The following is a 24,047-nucleotide window of genomic DNA, read 5'->3' on the forward strand; positions in this document are numbered from 1 at the left end:
GCAATATATCCTACTATAAGGTCAACTGCACGAAATCGCTTATTCTCCCATTAGGACTTCCCTCCCCCTTTGTGAATCTCTACAGAACGCTTTCCCCTACACCTGGAGCATAGATAGTATAACATACCTTGGTCTAAAAATCATTGATATCAAGACGTTAGCAGACGCCAATTACGGGCCCCTCATAGACAAACTTACTAAAGAAACCAAACGCTTGGCTAATACTGAATTGACCTGGTCGGGTAGACTTGCTACATTTAAAATGCTACTTCTCCCTCAAGTGCTGTATGTCTTCCGGACCCTTCCTATCCCGGTAAAATTGAAACATATCAAAGCTCTGAATTCTCTACTTAAGAATTTCATTTGGAAAAATTTGAGGCCCAGATGCGCAACACCTTTACTGACCAAACACAGATCGGCCGGGGGGATGGGTCTTGTCGACATACAGGACTATTATAGAGCATCTATCCTTACTCAACTGCGGAAGTGGTTCCACCAACCGTCGGACACTCCTTGGTGCAGTGTCGAACGTGCCTTGAGCCCGACCAAAGATCTCAAACAGCTTCTGATGGTCGACGCCCTACATCCAACTCCCACACGTTTTACCTCCCACTCTCCGTGCCTCCCTAGAGGCTTGGAGGACTTTTCTAAAATTTCCTCTTCCATCTGACAGGCTGACTACCATCCCAATACCCTTATCGACCCTACAACAGGCCATGCCCAATATATCACTCACGAGCTGGCAGGAAAAAGGGCTGCAACTTATCAATGACCTATATGATGGGAACTCCTTTATCCCGTTCGACGTTCTCCAACTTCGTTTTAACTTATCACCATCCGATAAATATAAATATAACCAAATCCATCACTTTTGCAGATCCATCACATCACCCACCATTCATCTTCCAAAAGAGTCCTGGCAATTTTATAATACTATCCCTATATCTTCTAAAGGTATCTCTTTATTTTATAATCTATTCCAATGTAAAATGGACTTTGTTAAATCACCCCCCTATCAAAAATGGGAAGCCGACCTTCAGACGACCCTTACTATTCCACAGTGGAAGGAAGCTTTCAAGTGGCTATATAGAGCCTCAAAATGTGTGAACCATTGGGAACTGTCACAAAAGATTGCCCTTAGGTGGTATCTTACCCCATACAGGGTTGCTCAGTTTAGTGGAGATAGCTCACCGTTATGCTGGAGGAACTGTGGAGAGGTGGGCAACTTACTCCACATGTTTTGGACATGTAAACATCTCACTAGCTATTGGAACTCCATATTCCGCTCGCTCTCCAGCATCACGGGTATTATCACTCCCCCCAGCCCGACCCTGGCCATACTAAATTTGGGAATAGACCTTTTCTCACCAGAATTCAGAGTAGTGGTTACCCACGTATTGATAATAGCCAGGTCTCTAATTACAAGACATTGGAAGATGGACAAAGCCCCGGACGTAGCCGAGGTTTTTACTACTATGCAGACCCATTATACCTATGAGTCACTAATAGCAGCAGCGGGGGGAAACAAAAAATATTTTGATAACAAATGGAAGTGTTGGACAACTTGGTATAAACGTACGAACTGATCAGTACCCCAGCCAGGTAGACTGGACCAGACCGCCTACACCCTCCCCACCCCCTCTCTGATTCCCTTATTTTTCCCCCTATTACAATTTCTTGCGTACACAATCTTCGGTAGAATACTTTTATAGTTAAATACTGGTATCATTGAGCTTCTGCAGCCCAGAGATGTCGGATTGTTAGCTCTACGAATGGGTTAATATATATATGATTCACATCCTGATATTCCCTCGACTGCTTATCTGTCGCAATTTGTATTTGTTGGTTTACTTACATTACTGTACCGATATCCTGTAACTGGGGTTTCTGTTTTTTTTTTTTTTTTTTTTCTTCCTCCTTTGTTTTTTCCTGTTTTTTTTTTTTTCTTTTCTTTTCCCTTTCTTGCCATTATGCCTAAAGCACTGTGGAGATCCACATCTGTCAGTTGCAAGGAATGTATTTTCTTTTCGCCCTATGTATCCTGTATTTCTGTATGCTAAAACTTTTAATAAAGACTATTTACAAAAAAAAAAAAAAAAAACTGGGTTATGCACCATGCATTTTGCCCACACCTGTAGTGCCTGAAATACCTAAATTGAAGGCTGTCAAGCCAATCCAAGTAAGGAAAAGGAAGCCTTAAAAATTTACTTTAAACCTTGTATATGTGGAGTCTTTAAATATTGGTACCTCATATACTGGGACTGTCAAAATATTATTTAGGTAAGAAATTGCTGAGTCGTCCACTGCTTAGGTCCATTTTTTTTTCTGATATTCTTCCTCAACCAGATATAGCTTCAAATGCACATTGGGATTATACATTCTGGAAGTGGAATTTTCAAATTCCCCCACACTCCATCAATTAGTGTAGTCATTAATTCCTTTTGGGCTGATGATATGCTTTAGATTTCCTTCTAAAAGGAGGACTTAGAAGAATCCAATATTTCTACCGCCTCTGAAGGTAACATTTCTACCGCCTCTGAAGGTAACATTCCAGGAATAGCAAAAAGAAATAAATCTGCCTAGTTCACGATAGAAAAGAGCATATTGCTGCATTACAGCTGGTATGGGTGCAGAGAACTCCTGTTTAAAAACAAAGCACCTATCGCATCGTGAGCCAGAAAAAAATCTGTCACAGATGCTAAACTAGACTATGACTTCTGGGGAAAAATTTGAGGAGCAGACCTTAACTTATTTAAATCCTCACCCATCCCATTGTGTCTCCACTCCAACATGCTTTACCTGAAAAAAAAAAAAAAAAAACCCTACGGGGTACTCACAACACCACTCACCATTCTAGAACATAGTTGTGGTCCTCAGCACTCCTGCAGCAGCTTCGACCTAATCCTGCTGTGCCTTGGTCATTATGAGTAATCCCCTGTGAACAGATCAAAATGGTGGCTGCACTCGCCTAAAACAGGAAGTGCATCATTAACTGACCGAAAAGTCTACAGTTAATATCCCACTGATACTGCTAATAACCTGCAGTGCATAGGAGATTTTTATGTTACCTGAAAGCTACGGTTGTAACAGAGGAAGCTCAATCTTCACTCCTCCTTGGTCAGGTTTCCCAAAGGTCTCCACCTCAGCAGACCTCTCTCCTGGCTTTGTATAGCATCCTGCAAGTCACTTCATGCAATGTACCATGTACCAAGGTCAGCTCTTGGGGCTCAGAGTGGTTATATATCTGTGATAAGGCCACCCCCTTCTCACTCAGTATCCATGTTCATTCACCTGAAACTGTCAGTTGATATAGCTCGATGGTAATGATTAGAAAGTCCTTTGTCCTGGGATGTACAATAAATAAATGTTCAACTCTAACAGATATGTAGAGGAAACTCATCTTATATGTAAAAATGTAAAAGCACACATTACTTTTTACCAAAATAAAAATAGTAAATAAAAGGTCAATGATATTACACTGGGTATTATATTTCATCATTCATTGTCTTTCATTAAACTTTCTCATTTGTGAGTAAAATGCCCCCTCCACTCTTGTGGTTGCCATTTGTATAGGAAAGGTTATAAACCACCAAAAAAATGGGTTCTCAGTGTTATATTATATTGTAAATTACAGCCAAACGCAATTTTTCCTGGATAGAATATGGAAGGGCTAGCAACCCTTTTGAGTTTTTAATCCTTCCCGTGTGCCCATTGGGGGGAATTCTCTTTTTGTCCTGGTCACCACTGTCACCAAAACAAAGTGAGAAAATAACAAAAAAAAATCTACAGTTAAAGTGAGAGTAGAATTTAATATTGTAGATTTCCTTATAATTCTGGCTCAGCCCCCTGCTTTCTCTCAGAAGCCGAAAGGCTACTGAGCATTTAGAATAGCATGATGGGACACCGGGAGATAAATACTGCACCTGGGTATGGCTAATAAAACATGTAGTCAAGTTGTACAAATATAATATAAAATTAAGCCAATGGAATTATTTCCTAGGTCTTATAATTGATCTATTTCCATAACAGAATGCTTACTGAAGACAACAAATATGATCCCTGACACTAGCCAGGGAAGGCTGACAACCCCAGTACAATGATCTATGTGAATTTTGACAGCAGAGCATGTCATTCAATTCAATAGGCCACATCAGGTTAAACTTACTTTAATATACATGTTGGCTATCTAATGCAGCAGTATTGTAGACATTTTATTTGTTTTTTATGAAAAGAAAAATATACAAACAACTTTAATTCTGCAAAAAAACTTTTTTTTTTTTTTTTTTTTTTTTTATTACAATGCAAGCTAATTGAATCTAGTTGCTAAGAAAAATGCAATATTATCTTTTAAAAGCAGCAGAGGAAGCTATGTACTTAGCCACATACCAGCTTCAAGAAGGGAGACTCTGTAAATAGGTTCTTCTTCATTGTTCCTGGGCTAGTATGTGGCACATGAATGATTGCTGCTTTAAGTGCACAATTAGCCAAGTACAGATTACAGTTGTTGATCTTTCATAAATTTTAAATCACCAAACAAACAAACAGTACAGGAGCATACAATTGTAATGCAAATGATTAAAGCTGAAGTCCACATTTCCTTTCACCTTAAATACCATAATAATTCATTTCCATGACTAAGTCATTCTGCTTCTGTGAATGATGCATCATTCTGCTGTAGCATCCACTACATAGTGCTGTGTTCCAGCAACATCTCAGGTGCATGCCTGCCCGCTGCAGGAACACAATTGAGCTGAGCTGAGTGCCTCAAAGCCAGAGGTAGCCTTGTATTTTTATCAATGAAAATACCATTTATTGGCCGAAGTGGAAACTGTGATGTCTCTTGCCTGCCCCTCCACCACGGTCAATCGCAAGAAGGCATTTATTTTTTGAGAAAATTGGAACGTCTCCCCTGAATAACCAAAAAGCACTCACTTGACTCAAGTTTACAACTGCACAATACAATATTTACAGAGACAGAATTACTTATTAAAATAGTTTGTTTGGACCAGCTTGGCCCAAACATACAATTTAAAGTGAATTTAAACATGGAACATTCAGATTTAAGCCAGTGTATATAAAAATAATTTGGCTAACATGGTAAGGATCAAGTTTATAAAGTACATAATGATTACCTAAAATGGCTTTAAAATCTGCTCTAACTTTATCTTTAGTATTCTGAATGGATCAGTTGGAACCTTTCTAGTGCATTTAAAACTGAAATCTCTAAAATAAAAATGAAATTATATTAAATGTCATGCTGTGAAAGGTGAGCATTTGATGCATCTTGGTTTTAAATCCAGGGCTCCCACCCTCTCCAAGTTCTGCCAAGGATGTTCGGATCTGTGGCCTGGTCAATTAGACACTGCACTTGTGACTCTTCAGAAAGTCCTTCAGCTTCTTTATTTGCCCGGATATTATATTCTTTATCTCCTTGTGCGACAGCCCGGAAACCATTGTAAAACTGAGATTTTTCATGTCCCAATCGCAATTCTTCACTGCAAAATACAAATTTGTCAGGGTAGAACAGGACAAATTGCATGAATTTACAGCAACAATCCAATTTCTAAAAAGCAATGAAGTACAGGCCTGAAAAAAGGGGGAGCGACACAGAGAACTTCTTTCTTTTATTGCATTTAATAGGAGTGTTTGTGTAATGATCATTTCTGTTTATGGGTGAAATTGGCTTAGAAGACATGGTGATGGGAGAGCCTGGCTTGGCAGACTCTATGATACTCAGATACATGCATGCTGTCAATTAATGTCTATGGACAACTTTAGCTCTATAATTCACAAGCAAATTAAAACAGTTTAGATACACTGCTGTGGCCTCTAGTGACAATTTAGAAGATGACACTTTGTTGATTATAGTGTGTGCAGCACAGAGAAGAAGGAAAGTTTTTTCAATGAGAAAGTGTATAAGACAAAGACAAGTTTATACAATAGCAGATACAGCTGAAACATGAAACCGTTAAAGTGAAGGGTAACATGCATTCCTTAAAGTTATTGTTACCCCCCAAAAAATAGGATTTTGTACTCGCCGTAAAATCCTTTTCTCTGTAGTTCACCGACTGACATAACTCCTTTCTTAGACCATTGGGTTGTTATGCCACCTTCAGGAGAGGACTAGCTAGAACATGTTATAATAAAACTAGAACTTTTTTAGTTCCACCCAAGGGGCGGTCCCTTACGCAACAACCCCTCAGCTTGCTACTGCAGCCTCAGTACATAAACAAGCAGTATAACGTAGATAAAAATAGGAGGGGAGGGTGCTGTGTCAGTCGGTGAACGACAGAGAAAATGATTTTACGGTGAGTACAAAAAATCCTATTTTCTCTTACGTTCACCGACTGACACAGCTCCTTTCTTAGACCATTGGGATGTCCCCAAGCAGTGCCAAAAGAGGGGTGGGAAAACAGCATAAAAACTTCACCCACAATGGCATTAGGGAACTAGCATAAAAACTTTACCCACAAAACAGTGTGTGGGAATAGATACAATAAAAGTGCAGCGCTTAACCTCTAAATGAAAGTGTGACTTAATAAAAATTTATGACTTAATAAAAATTTATGAGTTTTGGTAAAAAAAACTGATATTCGTGAATCCAAATAAAGTGAAAATCATTAGTGAAAAAAATCAATTATCAAATGAAAAACAATTATCTATAACTCAAATGTCCAATACATTTAAGAGAAAGTGGAAAAATTCAAAAGTGTATAGTAGTACTACACAGTGTGAATAATGTCCTATGTAAATAAACAAAAAAAAGTGTAGTTGATCTTTGTTTGTTCAAACAAAAATAGTGTTTGACCACGTGGACCCTTCACCACTGTAAATCAGTAGTAAATGGAGGCTTACCAGATCACCAATCGGTATACGCAGATAAGGACACCTAGACGGTTCGATGCGGGAAGCCAAAAACGACCCAGTCCTTCAGATATCCCACAATCACCGAATCGGCTCGAATCCTCTCGTAAGCCCGTCTGCGCGGCTGCGAATACGTAGGAGTTTCGATACAGGAAGCCGGAAGACAACCTACACCTTCGAGTGTCTCGTGGTCACCAAGTCCGTTCTGGTTCTCTCAAAAGCCTCAAAGTGCCGTATCACCATAAAAACAAAAATAGAAGTGCGCCAAATCGTGTAAAAGTTTGAACAAGTAAATTTTTATTCAACCGAATAGTTTTAAGCGCTAAAACATGACTCCACCGAGTCTTACGAAAATAAATGTATCGTTAAAAAAGAACAATTTGCTAGCAAAAAATAATATCATTGATATCATTGTTCGGTTGTCCCGATCGGCATGTGTTGTTACACGTCCGCTTTGCTAATGGATCGATTGGGTTTCCGACCCCGTTTGAATGTGGAAGTCGTTCGGTGGTTAATTTACACATTTTTCATTTTGGTAACGGGATTAATTTGGGTTTTGACCCCGTTCGAATGTGTAAGTCGTCCGGTGGTTAGGTTATCAAGCCCATGATAGGGCGTTTGTTTCTACCTATGGCAGGGATCCTTACCTTACCTGTAGGCTATAAAAGGGTTTAGCACAATGGTGTGGGCGTACCCCTGATGACGTCAGACCTTTGACGAAACGATCGTCGGGTAGCCACGCTCACCCTTTGTGCTTCAGCATTCGTTTATTATTTTTTGCTAGCAAATTGTTCTTTTTTAACGATACATTTATTTTCATAAGACTCGGTGGAGTCATTTTTTAGCGCTTAAAACTATTCGGTTGAATAAAAATTTACTTGTTCAAACTTTATTACACGATTTGGTGCACTTCTATTTTTTGTTTTTATGGTGATACGGCACTTTGAGGCTTTTGAGAGAACCAGAACGGACTTGGTGACCACGAGACACTCGAAGGTGTAGGTTGTCTTCCGGCTTCCTGTATCGAAACTCCTACGTATTCGCAGCGGCGCAGACCGGCTTACGAGAGGATTTGAGCCGATTCGGTGATTGTGGGATATCTGAAGGACTGGGTTGTTTTTGGCTTTCCGCATCGAACCGTCTAGGTGTCCTTATCTGCGTATACCGATTGGTGATCTGGTAAGCCTCCATTTACTACTGATTTACAGCGGTGAAGGGTCCACGTGGTCAAGCACTATTTTTGTTTGAACAAACAAAGATCAACTACACTTATTTTTGTTTATTTACATAGGACATTATTCACACTGTGTAGTACTACTATACACTTTTGAATTTTTTCACTTTCTCTTAAATGTATTGGACATTTGAGTTATAGATAATTGTTTTTCATTTGATAATTGATTTTTTTCACTAATGATTTTCACTTTATTTGGATTCACAAATATCTGTTTTTTTTACCAAAACTCATAATTTTTTATTAAGTCATACATTTTTATTAAGTCACACTTTCATTTAGAGGTTAAGCGCTGCACTTTTATTTTATCTGTTGTGTTGTGCCCAGTATCCTGGTTATAGTGTTCATCTGCTGTTTTTAAAATTTTTTTACTAAGGGCAGATTTTTATTATTTTTTCTAGTGTGTGGGAATAATCAAGAACTTTTTTTACCCACACACACACAAAAAAAAAAAAAAAAAAAAAAAAAAAAAAAAAGAAGAAGAGTGCTCCTCAATCTGGGAGTCACTACCTCCAAACCGCCTCAGAACTTGCGGTAACAGTGCATTTCTTAAAAGGTACCGTGTTGTTACCAAAAAACAGGAAAAAATGTAAGTGCAATTGCAATTACACGCCCGCCTGCAAAACTTTGCGGCCAAAACAGGTATCGGCCGATGCACTGACATCTACCTTGTAGAATTTTTTAAAGGTGTGGACAGACGACCAAGTCACTGCTTTACACACTTAAGCGACAGACGCTTGATGTCGGAAGGCCCAAGACGTTCCAATTGCCCTGGTGGAGTGGGCCATGACTGGAAAGGGGGCCACCTGCCCCTTCAAGGCGTAGGCCTGTACTAAAATCTGTCTGATTCACTTGGAAATGGTAGCCGACAAGACAACCATGCCTTTTCTCAGACCAGCCACTGAAACAAACAAAGAGTCTGACTTCCAAAAGGGAGCTGTAGCAGACAAATACACCCTCAGAGCCCGAACCACATCCAGGGAATGGAGGGCCACCTCTTTAGGATGTGTCGGTTTAGGACACATAGATGGTAACACAATGTGTTCATTGATGTGGAACGTCAAAACCATCTTCAGCAGAAAAGAAGGTTGCCGACGCAACCTCACTTTGTCCTGTGGATAACCAGATAGGGTGACTTGCAAGACAAGGCTGCCAGTTCCGAAACCCTCCTGCCTGATGTAATGGCCACTAGAAAGACTAACTTTCAGAGAGAGTCGACAGAGGGATTTATCTGATATTTTCAAATGGCGGTTTCTGAAGCGCCAACAACAACAGGTTCAGATACCACTGGGGGTAACGGTGGACACACCGAAGGAACCACATGTCGGACCACTTGAACAAAAGTGTTCATTAGAGAGTGAGACGCCAGGGGTCGCTGAAAAAAGACAGCCAAAGCTGATATTTGTCCCTTAACAGTGCTTAACCCCTTCCCACCGAGCGTATGCAGATGTGTGTACTCGGCTTCCGGGGGTTATACTGGGATGATGCTCGCACCTGCAGGCATCATCCCGGTACCGTTTTGCAAAGCGGGCGATCGCCTATCCAGCCATAACAACCAATGTGGCTAAAAGCCGCTCGGCTGTTATGCTGGAGGAGCCGGAGGGGACGTGCCGCCTCCCGCCGCTCTTACCGGTGCTCCCGTTCAATCGGGAGCACCAATCGCACATCCAGCGGCTAGGAATGGGACTGGAATGAAGCCGTAAGCGGCTTCATTTCAGTCTCCTAATAGTAAACACGGAAGCAACGTCATGACATCACTTCCCGTTTACTCGGCTGGCAATGGCGTCGTTTAAATAAAAATACACAGTATTCAGAATCGCCGTTTTCGGCGATTTGAATACTTTGAAGTGTAAAGGAGGGATCTTTTAGACCCCCATCCCTCCATAAAGAGTACCTGTCACCACCTATTACTGTCACAAGGAATGTTTACATTCCTTGTGACAGCAATAAAAGTGATTTTTTTTTTTTTTTAAACAATTTATTCATTTAAAAAAATAAAAATAAATGTTTAAAGCGCCCGGCCGTCCCCGCGAGCTCGCGAAGCAAAGAAAATGCATACGGAAGTTGCGCCCGCATATGTAAACAGTGTTCAAATTACACATGTGAGGTATCACCGCAATCGTCAGAGCAAGAGCAATAATTCTAGCACTAGACCTCCTCTGTAACTCTAACCTGGTAACCTAAAATTTAAAGCGTCGCCTATTGAGATTTTTAGGTACCGTAGTTTGTCGTCATTCCACGAGTGTGTGCAATTATAAAGTGTGACATGTTTGGTATCCATTTACTCCGCGTAACATTATCTTTCACATTAAGCTAAAAAATTGGGCTAATTTTACTGTTTTTTTTTTATTTCATGAAAGTGTCCCTTTTCCCAAAAAGTTGCGTTTAAAACACTGCTGTGCAAATACCGAGTGACCTAAAATATTGCAACAATTGCCGTTTTATTCTCTGCTAAAAAAATATATAGAATGGTTGGGGGTTCCAAGTAATTTTCTAGCAAAAAATATGGATTTTAACTTGTAAACACCAAATGCCAAAAATAGGCCGTGTCATGAAAGGTTTAAAGCCAATTTCTGGTCTACTCCTTGCTTTAGGAACAGCAGGATCCTGGATATAGAAAAGGAGCGCAGACGCCATCCTTTCTCCTCACACATGGAGATGTAGGCCTTCCAGGTACGATGATCTATCTTCCGAGAAGAATATTTCCGTGTTCTCAGCATAGTTGGAATCACAGAGTCTGAAAAACCCTGGTTCCTCAACACCTGGCTCTCAATAGCCACGCCGTTAAAACTAGCGATGGTAAAGCAGGATGGAGAATCGGACCTTGAGACAGCAGGTTCTCTCGTAACGGCAGTCGCCATGGGGCGTCCACCATGAGGTGCACTAGGTCTGCGCAGAGTTGCTGAAATCCCCTCGCCCTCCACTCTGCGAAGCAGACATGGTTAGAGTTTCAGTGGAGGAAAGGCATAGATCAGCTGTTACTGATCCCACGGAGCCACCAGCACGTCTGACGCATCTGCCCAAGGATCTCTTGTCCTGGACACGAATCTTGGCACCTTCCAACCTTGCAACGCCCATTCTCCTGGGTCCAGCATCTGGCGACTTAGATAGTCCGCCTTCCAGTTCTCCACTCCAGGGATGTACATGGCCAATAGGGCCGGTACATGTCGCTCATCCCACTGAAGGATGTGAGCGACCTCCTGTGCGGCGGCCAAGCTTCTTGTTCCTCCTTGGTGATTGACATATGCCACAGCCGTGTCTGACTGGATCCTGATTGGACGCCGTTGAAGTCTTATTGACCATGTGGAGAAGCATAGCCTGATCACTCTCAGCTCAAGCACATCGATCGGCAACTTGGATTCCTCCACCAACCAGAGGCCCTGGGTCGACTGAACTCCCATTACTCCACCCCAGCCGGTTAGGCTGGTGTCCGTTGTGATCACCGTCCATTTCAGAGGTAGGAACAACTTCCCGGACTGAAGTAGCGGGGACCTCAGCCACCAGAGCAGGGAATCCCTGACTAACTGGCTCGGCTGAATCTGCCAATCCATAGACAATGGAGATTTGTCCCATTTTGTCAAAATCTCCTTCTGCAAGACTCTGGTGTGAAACTGGGCATATGGTACTGCCTCGGAGGCCACCATGAGTCCCAGGACTCTCATGCAGAAGCATAGCGATGACCACCTGCGGTTCATCAGTTTTACCGCAGCTCTGAGAGTCTGCAGCTTGTCTGAAGGGAGAAATATTCTCGCTTCCATGGAGTCCAGCAGTAAGCCTAGGTAGTCCAAACGCTGAGTCGGTACAATCATCAACTTTTTTAGGTTCAACAGCCACCCAAATTCCTGCAGGGTCTGCATGGTGATCCCCACATCCTCCTCCAACTCTGAGGCGTAAGATGCTCTCAGGAGGAGATTGTCTAGGTAACCCACGATCGTGACCCCACGTTGTCGCAGCAACACCAAAAAACGAGCCAATACCTTGGTAAAGACTCAGGGGGCTCATGCCAAGCCAAAAGGGAGAGCCACAAGTAGCGGTAGTGGGCTTCCCCAACTGCAAATAGCTGAAATTTCTGATGCCGCAGGCATATGGGTACATATGGGTACATGCAGGTACACACCCTGGATGTCCAAAGATGCCAGGGAGTCCCCTTGATGGAGTGCAGCAACTACTGAGCGAACTGATTCTATTCTGAACCTCTGTACTTTTACAAAGTAATTGAGGGTTTTTAGGTCCAAAATTGGATGTACCCCTTCCTTTTTGGGGACTACAAACAGATTTGAGTAGAACCCCTGGAAGCATTCCGACTCCGGAACAGGTACTATCACCCCCCGACTCAGCAGGTCCATTACCGCCCCCATAGTGCCTCCCGGCGAGCCGGAAGCATGGGTATGCTGGAGGGGAAGAATCTATTTTGTGGCCAAGAGAGAAACTACTTTGTAGCCTGAGGAAATCATATCGCAGACCCATTGGTCAGACAGCCGAGAAGCCCACTGGGCTGCAAACTCTCGAAAGCAAAGGAGTCAGTGAAAAAAAAAAAAAAAAAACAGACAGAGAAATGGCGGTAAAACAGTGCTACAACGATCAGCAGACACAGCCTCCAGACACCTCAGGGAAGAGACCTACACACATCCAGGGCACAGCTATCCACCACAGACCCCAAGTGAGACCCCCTCCCCTGGAAACCCCCTGTCTATGGCATACACACTGCTCAGCAGCCCATGCAGCATCCCCCACAGGGAAGGGGGAGATGGGGACAAGGAGAAAAGAGATGGAGGTGAGGGACCCCCGAATCGACCTCCCAGGGAATGCTCAGCTGCTCTGCCCCACTGAGGCAGGGAGAGCTGTACTTACCAGTCCTGAAGAGCTGGGAGACATTCCATCACAGACCCACTCTCTGATCAGTATGGGGTGGCTGTTGGCCCGGCACACTGTGACACAGACATCAGTAGCCCGGTTATATGTGTGCCCCGGGGCATTACGCCCACCGGCCGCCCCTGGAACTGGGGGCATGTCGTGGTCGACCGAGCACGGAGCTCTGGTCTGCACACGCTCGCTGGCCAGGCTGGGGAGACTACAAGGATAAGGGTATCCAGCCTGTCACCCAGCCGGCTGTTGATAGCATATCACAGGATCTATAATCTTGCACTTAAAAACAAAAACTTCTGCAGAAAAATCCACAGACCGATAGGTCCGCAGGGTTCCTAGGTCCTTCTCCTTCACTAGGCATAAAAAAACTAAGGTTGCAGTAGCAGGCGGAGGGGTTGTCACCTAAGGGACCGCCCCTTGGGCGGAACTAGAAAGTTCTAGTTTTATTATAACATGTTAACATGTTCTGCCTAGTCCTCTCCTGAAGGTGGTGTAACAACCCAATGCTCTAAGAAAGGAGCGGTGTCAGTTGGTGAATGTAAGAGAAAATAATATTCCGGTCCCTGTAAGGCATGAGCTATAGCATAGTGGCTTAGCCTAGTCAATGGCTCCTTTGCATCTCCTACAGTTCTTGGTTCATCCTGCCTGGTCCTGTCTTCCCCCTGTAAGCAGACCACGGTTATCATAGCTCCATCATCAAGCTTCTGCCTTGTGCATCTTTATGTCTCTGCAGCCCCCCCCCAGCTCTGTAGTGTTCAGTAAGAATATAATCCAAAGGCCCCTCCCCTATCCTCTCCTCCAGCCTTCTTTCACTGACTGATGGGAATCTTGGCCCCTCCCTCTTAGATCGAGATACAGAGCAAAGAGAGGGTCTGACCACAAACTAGCACAAAAAAAAAAAAGAAAAAGATATTTAGAATTAAAAAAACACACACTGCTCAACGAAGAAACACATGGAGGCTAGATCAATTTTAGCCATTTGAGTTTACAACCGCTTTAAACTATCATTCTTCTAATCGTGACGACAGAACAAGACGCAAGTGTCTTCCTGAATATGTATACAAATATGTCTGTTTATAAACAGACATTAGAAATATAACCACTTGGATTAAATTATGAAAGCAGACCTCAAACCCACCAGGTATATGAGAGTTCACAGAACTGTTTTCAGAATACAGAGTATTCTGTGAAATACAAGGGGAGAGGAGGGTGATAAATGACAAGATCATTCCCCTGGATAAGAGATGCAGTGCCGGAAGTACAGTGCTAGATGTATATTTTATTAGAAATTGATTTGTACACTATATGGCAATGATCCAGACATTGGATATTCATCAATACAGGAAACATGTGCACACATCACATATCACAAAACCATTCTGCCTGGAGCTCTGCTTTAAATTAGCCAAACATTTTGTAAAGTGGTTACTAGGAAAAGAAGATTTGCACACATAATCGCATATCTAAACATAAAAGCTGTTGATAAAACTGGCAGCTTCATGGGTGTGGGCAGCATTGCAGACTCCTAATTCTGAGACCATGTTGGTCTCACATTAACATTCAGGAACTACTATGGTTCCTAATAATATTTCTATAGTGCTTCTCTCCCTAGGGATCTATAGTATCTCACAAAAGTGAGTACAACCCTCAATTTTTTTGTAAATACTTTATGATATAGATTCATATGACAACACTGAAGAAATTACACTTTGCTACAATATTGTCAGGGAAATAGGCGCATCTCCATGCGCAATTCCGCAAGGTTAGTGAACCAACACAGGCAAGCTCGCGCTAACGTGCATCAGCGCACACAGGTGTGCAATGTTTCTACTGGACAGACACCTGGTGCTGCAATCAGGCAAACGCGTGTGTGAGATTGTGCGAATGCAGCAGCGCACGCACAACGTGATACAGGTGCATTGTTTATTTAAACACACCACTGACAGTGCCTCTTCGCTGGATTATCATCAGCTTTCCCTGTATACCTGCGTTTGCGATTCCTGCTTTCCTGATCTCCTGTGTACCGACCCGGCTTGTTGACCTGCTCCTCCTGATGCCCTGGCTCGACCTTCCAGCTTGCATCTGACTTCCTCCTGCCTGCTTCCTGCATTGGACCCCGGCCTGACTTACGGACTTTGTGTATTCCTGTCTCCTGTACCTGAACTTGCTGTTCTTGATCTTGGAATGTCTTACCATGTTTGACCCCTGGCCTGGCTTCTGATTCTGCTACTGAACGTCCATTTGGTGCTCTCTGCTTGACCTTTTTAGCATGTCTGCTTCCAGTGACTTTGCTTGATTTACCAAGTTCCCAGCATCAGCTCCTACTACAAGGCAACCTGTGCTTTGGTGGGCACCGCATCCCTGTGTCATTTCCAGGGTTATGCTGCATTCGGCCGCAAGGGGAGCCCTCACAGAAACTCGGCCTCCTACCATGTTCCTGACAAATGTAAAGTAGTGAGTGTAAATTTGCTGTCCCCTCAAAATTACTCAACACACAGCCATTAATGTCTAAACTGCTGGCAACAAAAGTGAGTATAACCCTAAGTGAAAATGTCTACATTGGGCCCAATTAGCCCAAAATTGCATCCCAGTGTCATGTGACTCATTAGTGTTACAAGGTCTCAGGTGTGTTAAATTTGGTGTCATGACTCTCACTCTCTCATACTGATCACTGGAAGGTAAACATGGCACCTCATGGCAAAGAACTCTCTGAGAATCTGAAAAAAAAGAATTGTTACTCTATATAAAGATGACCTAGACAAGGTTTAGGTAACCTCGGCCCTCCAGCTGTTTTGAAATGACTTTCTCTTTGAAAAAAAAAATGCTTGATCACTTTTATTCCTATTATAAGGAATGTAAACATCCCTTGTAATAAGAATAGTGTGTGACAGGTCCTTTTTATGGAGAGATGTGAGGACACATGATGTCACAACCTCGTGCCTGGGCCTCCGAGGGTCATAGAGATGACTGGGGACCATCTGGTCACCAAAAATCTCTACGGCTAACTTCCGGCAGCAGGCTCGCCGATCGCACGGGTGAGATAGGGAAAGCAATGGAGGGAGGGATGAAGTCCCCCCCGCCACCTGTAAGAATGATCAAGCGGCTGAACTACCACTATGATTGTTCTTATGGTGCACAGATTTGCCGGCAGAATAAAATTATATCTGGATGATGCCTGTAGCTGCAGGTTTCATTCAGATATCACCACTGGAAGTCTATGACATACTGCCAAGTCTGAAGTGGTTAACAGGGCAGGTTCCACTGAGAACAGGCCTCGCCATGGTTGACCAAAAAAGTTGAGTGTGCATGCTCAGTGTCATATCCAGAGGTCTTTGAGAAATAGACATATGAGTGCTGCCAGCATTGCTGCAGTGGTTGACAGGGTGGGGGGTCAGCCTGTCAGTGCTCAGAGCATATGCCGTGCACTGCAACAAATTGGTCTGCATGGCTGTCATCCCATAAGGAAGAATCTTCTAAAAATGATGCACAAGAAAGCCCGCAAACAGCTTGCTGAAGACAAGCAGACTAAGGACATGGATTACTGGAACCATGTCAAGTGGTCTGATGAGACCAAACTTATTTGGTTCAGATGGTATCAATTGTGTGTGGCAGCAATCAGGTGAGGAGTAAAAAGACAAGTGTGTCTAGCCTACAGTCAAGCATGGTGGTGGGAGTGCCATGGTCTAGGGCTATAGGCTGTATGAGTGCCGGCACTGGGGAGCTACAGTTCATTGAGGGAACCATGAATGCCAACAAGTACTGTGACATACTGAAACAGAGCATGATCCCCTCCCTTTGTAGACTGAGCGGCAGGGCAGTATTCCAACATGATAATGACCCCAAACACACCTCCAAGATGATCACTGCCTTGCTAAATAAGCTAAGGGTAAAGGTGATGGACTGGCCAAGCATGTCTCCAGACCTAAACCCTATTGAGCATCTGTGGGGCATCCTCAAACGGAAGGTGGAGGAGCATAAGGTCTCTAACATCCACCAGCTCCATAATGTTGCCATGGAGGAGTGGAAGAGGACTCAAGTGGCAACCTGTGAATCTCTGATGAACGCCATGCCCAAGAGGGTTAAGGCAGTACCTGAAAATATTAGTGACCAGGTAAAATGTTGATACTTTGGGCTCAATTTGGACAGTTTCACTCCAGGGGTGTAATCATTTTTGTTACCAGCGGTTTAGACATTAATGGCTGTGTGTTGAGTTATTTTGAGATGACAGCAAATTTACACTATTAGACCCCTTTCACACTGGGGCCATGCCACATCAGCGGCAAAGTGGCGCTACATTTAGCGGCGTTTTAGCAGCGCTTTTCAGCCGCTAGCTGGGTGCTTTAAAACCCGGTTGCGGCCGGACAAAGGGTTAAAAGTGGCCGTGTTGCAGCACTGCCGAACCGCTTTGCATGTGCATCGGCAGTGCTGCCCATTCATTTCAATGGGCAGGGCGTTTTGCCAGCGGTGCTAACACAATATTTAAAGAGACAGCGTGGTTCACTTGTCCACATATTTATACACCGCTCCCAGACTGCCCCAAAGATGCTCCTTGCATTTTCTTTCCTGTCCTGCAAGTGCACTGCCCCAGTGTGAAAGCACTCTGGCTTTCACACTGGGGAGACATGAAAGGTGCCTTTCAGGCGCTATTTTTAGCACTAAAAAGCTTGAAAAGCACCTCAGTGTGAATGGGGTCTTGTACAACAGTGGTCATCAACCCTGTCCTCAGGGCCCACTAACAGGCCAGGTTTGGAAGATAACTGAAAGACATCACAGGTGATATCATTTCATGCTCAGTGATTGCAGTATTCTAGTCTGGATCTCCCCAAGGTAATACATAAAACCTGGCCCGTTAGTGGGCCCTGAGGACAGGGTTGATGACCACTGTTATATAAGCTGTACACTCATTACTTTACATTGTAGCAAAGTGTAATCTCTTCAGTGTTGTCACAAGATATAATACAATATTTACAAAAAATTGAGGGGTATACTCACTTTTCTGAGATACATATCAAATTGTTGTTGAGATCTATGAAGATGAGTATTTTTCAGATGTTATAAGTCTTGGTGAACAAATGTGCCTTGAATCTGCTTTTAAAAAAACATCCAGCAAGGTTGCTTTCCAGACAGTGGATTGTCGTTTCATTGTGGGTGCCATATGACAGAGTGCATGAGATTCAAAAGATTTTAAGATGACTCTGGGACGTTGGAAGGAGCGTGAGCATACTATATAAACTGTTGAATATGTGGACACGTGTCTGTATTTTTTATTTATTTTTTCCTGAAACCAGATCAAAATTTGTCAAAGACCTATTTGACAGCCAGGCTTCCACCCAGTTAGTGACTGCCACTTCACACTTCTTAAAAATGCATTTTTTTTCCTACTAATAAATGGCCTTATAGTAGCTTTTCTAAATTGGTGTCGAAAAATCCCTTTGTTAAGAGAACATGTTTTTTTTTTTTTTTTTTTTGACCGCTGGACTAATAATGTGCCTAATGCATGCAAATAGTGGGCCTGTCAGACCAGGGTCAAGTTTAATATGATTAGCACCGTTTCTACACCATCAGTACTATCAAATGTTATCTAAAGACTTATTGATGTGAAGTTTGTTGTAATGGACCCTGGGTGGTCTGCTGATTTCTCAGACATTTGATGATTGAGGTGGAGAAAGGGGACAGCTTCCTAAAAATGTACTAGTGCGCATATATCACAAAGTGAAGTAGCACCGGAAGGCGGGAAAACCTCCAGATAGGCTTAGTGGCTGTTCAGCCCATGGTATGGTATCTTCTCTGACTCTGAAGTGGTTGGTTATTCCTGCCTGGGCTGGGAGGCGGACAGAGAAGACCGGCTGCTTAGCACTTTGCCTATAATTCCAATACTTCTGCAAGTAAATTTTACTAGGTTTAATAAAATTATAATGCGGTTTAATCTACTACATTATTGACTTTGTTTGGGCTGTGTTTCTCTGTTCTTTTCTTTGTAAATTCATAGACCTTGGGTCATAGGCTACTACCTTCAGGTATTTGGACAATGACAAACGTTTTGCTGGGCATGTCCCCAGGTGTGCTCTTTTTTATAGCGTGTATATTTGACAGCTTATAATAAAAAGCATAAGTTGGGACTATATTAAAATGGTGTACCAAGAAAAGCTTTTAGGCCTTAAAAAAAACATTTTAGAAACATTGTAAAAGTTATATAGGCAGGTACAACTATAAAGTTATAGTAACCAGCACTGCTAAATGTGGTCTGGGCAACAAGTTATCAATTATGTCTGGTCAGGAAAGAGTTAAAATGAACCCAAAGGATACTATTTCCCAAAGAAAAGTATGAGAGCTGCTATTGCTGACTATGACCCCTTTGGCACTGTGCCGCCCATAATATTGGCGGTAAAACGCTATTTTTGCGGCATTTTACATCGGATTTGTGACGCATTTCAGCCGCTAGTGGGGCGCTTTTAACCCCCGCTAGTGGCCGAGAAAGGGTTAAAACCGCCCAAAATAGCGGTGTTTTGCCGGTGATATAGTCACGCTGCCACATTGATTTCAATGGGCAGGAGCGGTGGAGGAGCGTAAAACACACTGTTCCTTCACCGCTCCAAAGAAGCTGATGGCAGGACTTTTCCTGATGCCCTGCCAGTGCACCGCTCCAGTGTGAAAGCCCGAGAGACAATGGAGCAGCTGTTTGAAGGCGGATTGCAGGCGCTATTTTTAATGCTATAGTGCCTGCAAAACGTGAAAGGGGTCTAAAAGAGCAAAGCTGTCAATCTATATCCTGGTTCCATTACTACTTCATGAGTGACTGACCTGAATCAAGTATACAGAATGGGACATCAGACTTCACTGGTTGCATGCTTGCCCAAGGTCAATGACCCGCTGGAGTAGTGAAGCCAGGATAAGGAAGGCAGCTGCAAAGCCTGTACTACCAATCAGCAAATGACAGCTCATATTTTTCTATCCTTGCAGGGTCACTAACTGCCCAGACAGTGGCAGACATGTTATCATGGCTGAGGGCAGGCCTATCTGCAGTAGATATGGCCATCCAATGTGATCTGATAGAGGTCAAACACCCCTATTGTGGATGGGTTAACGGATGGGACAATGAATAGGTCATATGAGAACTTTTACATGTGCCAACTCATCTTCCATAGGCAGCAGGAATAAGGCCAATCATCTGGCTCATTTAGAATGGATGTCCATAAGTAAAAATATGGGGACCAATGTAGGTCCTAATAGTGATAAACCAAAAAGTAGTCCAGTGAAATGAAAAAAAAAAACAATCCACAGAACAATCAGACTGTGAATGTCACATATTTAGTGAAAATTGATAGAAGATCAAACCACCAAAGTCACCAATTGATTAGCGAAACGACTGAACACAGATAGGTGTACACCTAATGAGTCAATCATGCTTTTTTGAGGTGCCAGGCTCACAGCAAAGGCTCAATCTCTAGGGGGTGTTCAGACCAGTAGATATCGGCAGATAGGGCAATGTATAGGGAGTAGACAGCCCAACCATTGGATATGGAAAGAAAAAGAAGGGCACATAGCGTAATTCCATATGGAATGAATGAAATTTAATCAGAAAATATAAAGGTTACACTCAAATTTTCAAAGATAAAAACAAAGCTTGTAAAGAGAGTAACAGCGGCATCAGCTAGACTTCCCGCCGGATCAAGATGATGCTTTGTTGAGGCGAAATGCGTTGGCGAGTCTAGCCGATTCCGCTGTTACTGGCTTACAAGCACTGTTTTTATCTTTGGAAATTTGAGTGCAACCTTTATACTTTCTGATTAAATTTCATTCATTCAACACGGAATTACTCTATGTGTCCTCCTTTTTCTTTCCATATGTAATGGTTGGACTTTCTGCCCTATATATTGTCCTATCTGCTGATATCCACTGGTCTGAACACCCCCTGGAGATTGAGCCTTTGCTGTGAGCCTGAACCATCCCTGATACCTCACAAAAGCCTGATTGACTTATTAGGTGTACACCTATCTGAGTTCAATTGTTCCGGTAAACGATTGGTGACTTTGGTGGTGGATCTTCTATCAATTTTCACTAATTATGTGACATTCACAGACTGATATATTATTGTTTCAATACACCTGGATGGTTTTATTTTTAAATTTCACTGGGATACTTTTTGGTTTATCACTATTAGGACCTACAATGGTCCCCATATTTTTTCTTATGGACATTTTTGTACATTTTGTTCATAGGAATTGTACTCATATTTTAGCGCTGCACTTTACTTTAACATATTTATCTCTGCATTTTGAATCACTGCTGAGCTTCACAGGTTGCCATTGGAGTCCTCTTCCACTCCGCCATGACAACATCACGGAGCTGGTGAGTGTTATAGACCTTGCGCTCCTCCACCTTCCATTTGAGGATGCCCCATAGATGCTCAATAAGGTTTAGGTCTGGAGACATGCTTGGCCAGTCCATCACCTTTACCCTCAGCTTCTTTTTGGATTAGTTATTTTGGAATACTGCCTTCGGTCCAGTCTCCGAAAGGAGGGGATCATGCTCTGCTTCAGTATGCCACTGTCCAGGTTGACATTCATGGTTCCCTCAATGAACTGTAGCTCCCCAGTGTCGGCAGCACTCATGCAGCCTCAGACCATGACACTCCCACCACCATGCTTGACTGTAGGCAAGACACACTTGTCTTTGTACTCCTTACCTGGTTGCTGCCACACACGCTTGACATCATCTGAACCAAACAAGTTTATCTTGGTCTCATCAAACCACAGGACATGGTTCCCAGTAAGCCATGTCCTTAGTCTGCTTGTCCTCAGCAAACTGTTTCTGGGCTTTCCTGTGCATCATCTTTAGAAGAGGCTTCCTTCTGGGATGACAGCCATGCAGACCAATTTAATGCAGTGTGTGGCATATGGTCTGAGCACTGACAGGCTGACCACCCACCCCTTCAATCTCCCCAGCAATGCTGACAGCACTCAAAGGTCTATTTACCAAAAATAGATATGACACTGAGCACATGCACTCAACATCTTTGGTCGACCATGGTGAGGCCTTTTTTGAGTGGAATCTGTCCTGTTAAACCACCGGGTGGCCTTAACAAACCTGCTCCCCATTCACACCTGAGACTTTGTAACACTAATGAGTCACATGACACTGAGGAGGCAAAATGGCCAATTAGGCCCAATTTGGACATTTTCACTTAAGGGTGTACTCACTTTTGTTGCCAGCAGTTTAGACATTAATGGCTGTGCGTTGAGTTATTTTGAAGGGACAGCAAATTTACACTGTTATACAAGCTGTACACTCCCTACTTTACATTGTAGCAAAGTGTCATTTCTTCAGTGTTCACATGAAAAGATATAATAAAAACAAAATAAAAACAAAAATGTGATGGGTGTGCGTGTGTGTTTGTTTGTTTCTATCTTTATTAAATTCTAACTTGGCAGGGCTATTTCTGTTTTAAACGCAAAGATGGGCTGGTCTGATTGCAGTGTTTGTTATCACTTGCCTGCATTCTGCACTACATTTTGACTCCAAGTTCAATTATCCCCGTCTCTCACATTTCCCTCTGTGCTTTCCTACTCTGTCACCTCTGGTTACTGCTGTTAGAAAAAAGATTCAGGGCCTGGAAGTCCCCATTCCCAAATGTCACACCTCTACACCAAGCCTAAAACTCCCCCTGCTCTACCTTGACACACTTCTGCTGAGTTGCAGACTTCTACATAACACCTCTATACCAACCCTCTGTTAACTTCCCACACCTTGCTTACATCTCCCTTCCATGTCTATATGCCTGTGCTCTTGGTGGCGCTCTGATATTGGTTTCTTCCAATTGCCATAAATCCTTTGCTTCCTGCCTACATATAGCACAACTCTCCATAAACCCTCACTCACATGTTCCCAGTTCCTTGTCAACAACCTTTTGCTCACAAATCACAAACCTATCCCCACCACCCCTCTACCACCCTCTGTCGGGTCCCTAAGCAATATGAAGGGACCCCATGAGATAGCTCAGAGGGGCTGCATAACTATCTCCTTCTCTTGCTTCTAATAGCAGGTTGCTACTGACTACAGCAAAGGTTAATTTGTACAGCAACAAGCAGCAGATTGGGCAGAATTGGTGGGCAATGAAAGCCCGTGCTGCAGGAGCAGTAAAAAAGAGTGCACCTGCCGTTAATCACCGCCCCCAAAACAGGATCATTACTGGGCTGGAAGATGAAGCGCAGTTCTCCAGAGAGACGGGCAAAGCCTGCCCCGGCGCCTCATTAAAAAGGCTGAAACTTTGGGAGGTGAGGAATGGCTTCTGCATTGTCTGGAGGGGCACAGCTCTGCTCCGCCCAATGGGATGGAGAGCTCAACCCCATTAAAGATGGAAGAGACAGCCGCTGGAATGTGCAGTCCATGCCGACAACTGGGAAGAAAGAAAAATGAACAGTAGATGCTTCTCCCCGGCCTGAAGAATGCGAGCGAGTTTTCAGCATTCCTCACAGAAGCGCACTCGATACTAACAAAAGTAATACTACTCAGCCAGCTTCTGCAGCTGCTAGCAGTGGGAAAGCTCTGCTAGCTTCCTATGGTGGTGAGATACTCTGCAATACTAATATCTCTAAATTAAATCTTATTGTAAATTTGTTATTCAGTATTCTGAAAACTTTAAAGGGGACATATTCGCCAGGTGCTATTATGAATGGATCTGAAGGGGCACAGAATTCTGGTGCTGTGAATGATACTAATGGTACAGGGGCACAGTCTCATGGTACTAACGTGATTCCTTTTTTTTTTTTTTTTTTTTATAAATTCTTTTTATTCGTTTTAAAAGAAAAAGTACAGAACATAGCCTCGGGGCATTCCCCGGCTCAAACAATACAACACAACAGGTAAGGCAGAACACCTAAAAAACTATCCGCCTAACCCAAAGAACATACAACCAAACCCCATAGCTTGCTGCTAAAATTGACAGGAGCAATGTAAGTCTCAGTAATTAACATTAAGCGTAATGATGCACTATAGGCAGTCTAACAACAGAGATCTACAAGTGGGCGTCAATCAGATACACAGGCATCCCAAACGCTACCCTAGAGAGAGCTTACCAGAGGAG

At 43.1% G+C, this 24,047-nt stretch overlaps 1 protein-coding gene across 3 annotated transcripts in view; it reads right to left on the reverse strand.

Moving 5' to 3' along the window:
* Positions 1 to 4,150: 4,150 nt before the first annotated feature.
* The window catches only part of PRKDC (protein kinase, DNA-activated, catalytic subunit), a 794,135-nt gene continuing 774,238 nt past the window's right edge, over positions 4,151 to 24,047 (reverse strand). For all 3 annotated transcript variants that reach the window (XM_077492661.1, XM_077492662.1, XM_077492660.1), the window contains exon 86: positions 4,151 to 5,495. In XM_077492661.1, the coding sequence (XP_077348787.1) occupies positions 5,291 to 5,495 (205 nt within the window). In that variant the 3' untranslated portion in view covers positions 4,151 to 5,290. The remainder of the gene's footprint in view (positions 5,496 to 24,047) is intronic.

Source organism: Lithobates pipiens, unplaced genomic scaffold, assembly GCF_037356315.1.
Source record: "Lithobates pipiens isolate NorthernLeopardFrog02 unplaced genomic scaffold, aLitPip1_a1.2 Scaffold_19, whole genome shotgun sequence".
NCBI classification, from domain to species: domain Eukaryota; kingdom Metazoa; phylum Chordata; class Amphibia; order Anura; family Ranidae; genus Lithobates; species Lithobates pipiens.